This window comes from Microtus oregoni, unplaced genomic scaffold (genome assembly GCF_018167655.1).
Source record: "Microtus oregoni isolate MIOR12 unplaced genomic scaffold, Mior012 000064F_ref0000363, whole genome shotgun sequence".
NCBI lineage: Eukaryota > Metazoa > Chordata > Mammalia > Rodentia > Cricetidae > Microtus > Microtus oregoni.
Window position 1 is genome coordinate 2,907,324 of NW_024543874.1, and position 7,749 is coordinate 2,915,072.

The 7,749-nt window shown below is 46.8% G+C and overlaps 1 protein-coding gene across 1 annotated transcript; it reads left to right on the plus strand.

Annotated features, from left to right (window-relative positions):
* Positions 1-662: 662 nt before the first annotated feature.
* On the plus strand, positions 663-2,788 carry LOC121439926 (GTPase IMAP family member 3-like). The gene is made up of 3 exons (XM_041640558.1): positions 663-779; positions 1,189-1,312; positions 1,908-2,788. Exons 1-3 carry the CDS (start codon positions 663-665, stop codon positions 2,786-2,788), a joined length of 1,122 nt encoding a protein of 373 aa, XP_041496492.1.
* Positions 2,789-7,749: the final 4,961 nt, after the last annotated feature.

Consider the following 7,749-nt stretch of genomic DNA (forward strand, 5'->3'; position numbering starts at 1 on the left):
GCTGGCCTCGGAGCCTGCGGCTGGATTCCAGTGTGTACGGAAGACCAGCTGAGACATCAGCCTCGTGGACTGAAAAACTAGTGGATTCCTGGGCTTTCCATTGTTAGACACCATTGTTGGACTAACTGGATCCCAGCATGTAAGCCATTCTGATAAATTCCCTTTTTATTCCACATATACATAAAATATGGGATAGAATATATGTTTAATGTGTATATGTTTGGTAAGTTCTGTTCCTCTAGAGAACCCTGACTAATACAAGGCCTGCTCCTGGAACCTGGCTCCAGGACACAGAAGCTTTGACCAAGCAGGGCCCTGCATTGTCTTGGAAGGTCTGTGCAGGTACCTTCCAGCAAGGAAGCTAGGAAGTAGTTTTACTGTGATTCCCTGCCTAGTACAGGAGGTAGGGAGAGTAGGGCAGGACAAGGATCAAGAGAGGCTTGTGAGGAACATGACAGAGGGAAAGGAAGGGGAAGGGCCCTGCAAGAGAGGTACCCTCAGGGTGCCTGCAGTCCAGGACTGAGCTGGAAGCAGGGCCACTATGACCTTGAGAGCACAGGCTCACTATGACCACAGGGGCCACTGTGATCCCCGGAGCACATGGGCAGCTATGACCTTGGGAGCACAGGAGCCGCTATGACCTTGGGAGCACAGGGGCCGCTATGACCCCGGGAGCACAGCGCACTGGCTGTGCAGCTGCAGGGCTTAGCCTTTCCTCCTGTGTCCTGGGTGCACCCATTACTCCCCAGTCTGACCCCACAACAGACCCCTATTCCTGGGTGAGTAACTGATCCTGGTTTGCCTGGGGCTTTCCCAGTTTGGACAGAGAAAGTCCTGCGGTCTGGACTCAGCTAAGCTCTGGGCAGGGCAGGAGGGACCGTTGCCATGGAACAAGGGAAGAATTACATTTGTCTCTTGGAGATGCTGGGGGCAGGGTTCCCACAGAACCCCAGACATCCATGTGCTCAGTAGGAAATAGTGAGCAACATCATTAACTGTTGTTGTGGGTACACAGCCCACTTTCCTTCTGCCTGTGGGCTGAAGACAAGTCATGGTGACGATGCCACGTGATCGCATTACACGTACCCTCTTCGTGGGTCTTTCTCCTTTGGGTCATTTAGAGCTACCCGTAAGGACATGCATGTGACTCCAGCGGTTCCTTCTTTGGTCTGATGTCCCTTTCTACAGGATATTGTGTTTGGTGTTGCGTATCATATCCAAATCCAATATGAACACTCTTTGTATATTTTCTCTTCTAGAAATAAAAAAATGGAGATGCTTCAGACAGGTGAAAAAGCTACCTTCTCCACAGGTAAGAATTCTGCCGGGGGTGGGACTCTTTCTTTTCAACAGTCAAGGACCACGGCTCAGTGCCTAGACAGGGACGGGCTTCCCTTCAGACACCCACAGCAAGGCAAATGAACCACCAGATAACTGAACGTCTTAGGCCATTAGCTGTCATGCTTCCCAAGGCAAGGAACTTCCCAAGTTCCACAAGATAAAACCTTACCATCCTGTAAAAGAGACACCAGGGATGGTGGGAGGAGATGAAGATAAGGGACAGACAAACAGAATGGCCAGCGCTAGACTGCCCTGAGCTATCTGCAGGGGCTCACCACTTCAGACTTGGACAGAAAGAAAGTCCTGGAAGAACGGTAGGAACTGGGTTGATGAATTTCTAGGGGAAGATGCCTTGGCCTCTGACCGCCAGGAGCATGAATCCCTAGGGGAAGATGCCTTGGCCTCTGACTGCCACTTTATCCCACAAACGCGTGTGTGGTGTGTGGTGGATGTGAGTGGTTAAAACAGGGGGCGAATCCTGATTGCTTTGCGTTAGTTCCTGTTGGTTTTTTGTCCTCTTCTTCATGAGTCATTTCTGATGTCTGAGCTTCCCTTTACCCCCAAAGGCAGAAAGGAAGATGGCTGCACCCCAGGGTCAGGGCCCCTGAGGATCCTCTTGGCGGGTCTATCTGGCTGTGGAAAAAGCGCCACAGGGAACAGCATCCTCCGCCGACAAGCCTTCGAGTCCAGGCTCAGAGGCCAGTCAGTGACCAGGACCAGCCAGGCAGAGACGGGCACATGGAAGGGAAGGAGACTGCTAGTGGTAGACACGCCCCCCATCTTTGGGTCAAAGGCCCAGAACCAAGACATGAACAAGGACATTGGAGATTGTTACCTGCTGTGTGCCCCAGGACCCCACGTGCTGCTGCTGGTGACCCAGCTGGGACGCTTCACAGCTCAGGACACCCTAGCCGTGAGGAGGGTGAAGGAGATCTTCGGGGCAGGAGTCATGAGGCACATGATTGTCCTCTTCACCCACAAGGAAGACCTGGCAAATGAGACTTTGGATGAGTTTGTGACCCACACTGACAACCACAGCCTGCGCAGCCTGGTCCACGAGTGTGGGAGGAGGTACTGTGCCTTTAATAACAGGGCCTCAGGGGAAGAGCAGCAGGGACAGCTGGCAGAGCTCATGGCCCTGGTGAGGGGGCTGGAGCAGGAGTGTGAGGGCTCTTTCCATAGCAACGACCTCTTCCTTCATGCCCAGGAGCTCCTTAATGGTGGCTACAGTGAGTACCAGGAAGCCTACAGGTGCTACCTGGCCAAGGTGAGGCAGGAGGTGGAGAGGCAGAAGCGGGAGCTGGAGGAGCAGGAGAGCAACTGGGTCCTCAAGCTCCTCCTCCGAGGCAAAGCGTGGATGGTTTTGCACTCTGGGACTTGCGCTAGTTTTGTATTGGGCATAGCAATCCTCACTGTTATTTTTATGTTCATATATTCTAACGTTTGATGCTTTGTACTTTATTGAAGTTTCTAAAGTGTCCTGCAGGATTCCCAGCTATCAGCATCACCTTCAGAAAACCACGCTCCTGGTCTGCCAGACTTTGCTGCCCTGAGCCTCTTCTGTTTCCCCTTTAGAATTCTGGTTGGGATTAGGCAGAGTTGGGGGAGTCCTGCAGAGCAGGGGCAGGAAGGATCGGAGGAACCAGAGGAGTCAGGAAACACAGCCCATAGAATCATCTGACGGGGATTCATGGGGGCTCACAGAGATCAGGGAGCCTGTAGGGGTCTGACCTACCTCCTCTGCATATATGTTATGGCTACGTAGCTTGGTGTTCTTGTGGGGTTCCTAACAGTGGGAGTAGGGGCTGTCTCTGACTCTTTTATCTACCCGTGGGACCCTTTTCCTCCTACTGGGTCACCTTGTCCAGCCTTGAAATGATAGTTTGCACCCTGGTCTCACTGTAGCTTGTTGTGCCATGTTTGGTTGATCCTTGCGAGGCCTCTTCTTTTCTGAAGGGAGGTGTGTGGGGTGGATCTGGAGGAGAAGGGAGGTGGTGGGGAAAGAATAGGGGGAGGGTAGTAATGGGCGACTGTGGTTGGAGTGTACGAGAAAAGAATAAAATAAATGAATACAACTCTATGACATACTTTTAGCATACCTCCATATTCCCTATCTTTCTCCTCCCATTAGTCCCTCTGCTCCCCTAGAAAATGTCACTTCTTCCATGTCAGATAGATACACGTGATTTTTATTACATAAAAATTTAGAATCCACAAAAGAGAATTCAATATGAAACTGACTTAATTTAATGAATGTAATTAACTCCAGTTGCATCTATTTCCTGCAAATGACACAATGTCATTGTTTTTCATGGCTAACTAAAATCCTGCTGTGATGTCCACAGGTGTTGTGTGCAGGTCTTGCTTAGGGAACCGTAGTGTACTAAGAGAGAGGCGGTCTCCTCCAAGGATGAACTTCCCAATAGGTTATCAATCCCATGTGGTCATCCCTAAACACATACACATATTAACCATGATGCATGGACTCAGCAGGTAGTATTTATGTGTGCATGCGTGTACATGCGGGTATATAGGTATAATACAGGATAAGAGGTCATGAGGTTGAGAGGAAATAGGGAAGACACGGAATTAGATGATGTAACTATAGCTGTCATACTAGAAATTCTCAAAAATAAACGTGAAAGGGTTCCATTGTGTTTATATATTATCACATTTATTTTTCCACTCTTCCATTTTAGACCACTTAGGGTGTTCCATAATTGATCTGTTGTTAACAGTGCTGCCATAGACACTGATGTGTGGCTGTCTCTGTGGTGTGTTGACCTGGAGTCTTGGATGAATATGCTATTGTATGATTCATGTTGCAACCTCCACCACACTGTGACATACAGCAACCATTCACATTCCCAAAGGAAGAAGCGGAGGGCAGTATGGAAACACTGGACCCAAACTGAGGAAGTCAGGTGTATTTCATTCTATACGCTATAGCTGGATTACATGCGCTATCTATTTCTAGTGTCTTGAAGACGCTTCATGCTGATTTCCGTGGTAGCTGGACGAGTTCACATCCCCACCAGTATCCGAGGGTGTCAGGTCCCATGGCCCTGGAGCTACAGGTGGCTGAGAGTGAGTGCTGGGAAACCAACTCTGGTCCTCTGAAACATACACTCAGCCTCCAAGCCATCCTTCCAACCCCCAAGAAATTTGCATTTCTCAAATGGTTAGTGATGCAGACATTTTTCTTGTGCTAATTGGTCATTTGTAGCCCATCTTGAGAAGAGTCTGTGTGTTAGCTCATTTATCAGCTGTGCTGTTGGATTTCTTTCTATCGAATTCTAGCTGTTTCTAGGTATTCATCTGATTTCTTCCTTTTCTGAGTTCTTGGTACATCTGGATCTTAATCCTATGGCAAATGAATAGCTGTGAAGGTTTTGCCCCACTCAGAAGGCTGTCTCTGCTCACACAGTGATTGTTTCTTATACCATACGGAAGCTTTTGAATTTCATAAAACCCCATCTGCTAATCGTTGGCACCATTTCCAGAGTGACCAGAGCCCTTGCAGAAACCCCTTACCTGAATCTTGAAGTTGTTCCTTTACTTTTTCTACAGTTTTAGCTCTTACATCAAGACCACGCAGTTTGAGCTGATTTCACAGACTGAGAGGCAAGGACACAGCTTCATTTCTCCACACAGGGACACTCAGCTTTCCCAGCATCACTTGCTCTCTTTTCTCTGATGTATGGGTTTATTTTTTTCTTCTTTGTCAAAAGTCACAAAGTCACATGTGTGGGCTTGTGTTGTGGAATATTAGTTGATGATGTGTTACATTTGTTTATGCTATGAAACATTTGTTTAATGATGCAAAAATATGTCCTTTTATGTTGCATTTGTTTAACCCTGGGATGCTGTGTTACTTTGCTTATCTAAAACACCTGATTGGTCTAATAAAGAGCTGATTGGCCAATATCTATGTAGGAGAGGGACATGAAACTGCCAGGCAGAGAGAATAAATAGAAGGAAAAAAAGAGAAGAGAATAGAGAAAGAAAAAAGGAGGAGAGAAGATACCCAGGGCTAGCCACCCAGCTACACAGCAAGCCACGAATAAGAAGTAAAGAAAGTTATATAGAATAGAGAAAGATAAAAACCCATAGGCAAAAGGTAGATGGAATAATTTAAGAAAAGCTGGCTAGGGCTGGAGAGATGGCTCAGCAGTACAGAGCACTAACTGATCTTCCAGAGGACCCAGGTTCAATTCCCAGCACCTATAAGGCAGGTCACAACTGTCTGTAAGATCTGACACCCTCACACAGACATACATACAGGCAAAACACCAATGAACATAAAATAAAAATAAATTATAAAAAATTTAAAAAGAAAAAAGAAAATCTGATTAGAAATAAGACAAGTTAAGGCTGGGCATTCATAAGAAAAAATAAGTCTCTGTGTAATTATTTGGGAGCTGAGTGGTAAACCTCCCAAAGAATAAAGGAGAAAAAAAACCCAGAGATTTGTGTCTGGGTCCTCTATTTTATTCCATTGATCTGTGTATCTGGTTTTATGGTAATACCATGTTTTGGGTTTTGTGGGGTTTTATTATTGTTTTTACTCTGCTTCTGTAGGATAATTTCAAATCAGGTTATTGAAACCCCCAGCACTGTTCTTTCGTTCAGAATTATTCTTTAACTCTCTGGAATCTTTTTCCTTCCATAAGAATGTTATTTTTTTTCTATTTCTTTGAAGACCACTGAACTTTTGATGAAGACGGTATTGAACCTGTGAGCTGGTTTTGGGAGTATTGACATTTTCACGCCATTCATTCTCCCAGCTCGTGGATATGATCATCCTTTCATCTTCTGGTTTCTTCAGTTTCTTTCTCTGTTTTACAGTTCTCATTGTCGAGTTCTTTCATTGGATAGCTTTATTCCAAGGCATTTCTCTCACTGACCATGGCTCTGCCTTTTCCATTAGACTGGCTGGCCAGAGAGCCCCGGGATCCACCTGTCTCCCCCCCCCCCCCCCCGTTCTGGAATTACAGACGCGCACCGCTGAGCTTAGATTTTTTTTTTTTTTTTTTTTTTTTTTTTTTTTTTTTGGTTTTTCGAGACAGGGTTTCTCTGCGGCTTTGGAGCCTGTCCTGGAACTAGCTCTGTAGACCAGGCTGGTCTCGAACTCACAGAGATCCGCCTGCCTCTGCCTCCCGAGTGCTGGGATTAAACGCTGAGCTTAGATTTTATGTGAACACTTGTTTGGCAAGCACTTTGCTCACCCACCCTGAATCCATCTTCCCAACCTGCTTTTCACATTTTTAAGTTTGTGTGTGCACATGTGAGTGCAGTGCCTGTGGAGGCCAGAGGAGGGCGCTGGATCACCCAGAGCTGGATCACAGGCTGTTGTGAGCTGCCTGGTGTGGGTGCTGGGATTCAAACTCCGCTTCTCCAGCAGAGCAATATGTGATCTTAAACCCTGAGTAGTTCTCCAACTCGTTTTCACCTTTTTCTAATGGTTGAAGAATTCAGGAAAATAATGTTCTAGTTTCACACATGAAAACTACATGTAATTCAAAATTCAGTGCTCATCAAGTTTTATGAGCACACAGCCTCTTGATCATAGTGGCTTTTGCCTGCATGTGGTGTCGAGCAGCTATATTGTACTCTCCAGTCTTCCAAGCCCAAGACACCCACCCACTGGCTCTCTGTATTACTGAACTTAGACTTTCTGGTTTCTGTGTTTCTTGACTGACGACCCTGCAATCCCTGGGATGAGACCCACCCAGATCCTGTAGCCTCTTCACTCCATTCCCCACTCATGCCCAGGTTTCTTGACTCCATTCTCTTGTATACCTTAGCTCCCCCTGCTTCGTAAACACTGTCCTTATCCTTTCTTGGGGCTGGAAAGAGGATGGAGACCTGACTTTTACAGCTATAATGAGATCAGGGTGGACTTATGACTAAAATAAGATTCTGTCCTCAGATTTGTGTGTTAACATCCCCTCTGTAGGAAGTGGGGCACTAGGTGAGACACACCCATTGCTACACAGTCCAAACATCCTCCTTTTTGAAAGTCCCCAGTGTTATAGTTTTGAAAACAGAGGGAGGGAAAGTCACACCATACAACAGGGCTCACATGGGAGGTTTATTGGAAGAGGAGAGAAAAGGGACAAAAAAGGGGACAGAGAAGGGGCAGAAAGTGGGACAGAGATCTGTTTCTGGGGCAAGAGTGGTGGAAGAGGAAGAGACAGGAGGTGGATAAGGCCTGCCTTTTATAAGGAAACTTAGCCAATGTGCACGGGGTGTTCTTAGTGCCTGCAGCTGAGGGTACATCCTGTCATGATCCCAAGGGCAGGCCAGTCCAGATGCCTGAATACTAACATTCCTCCTTCTTGTTTATTATAAAAAGGTGAGGAGTTAGAAAGGGGTAGCAGGGATGACGATGCCGTGTTCTCGAGA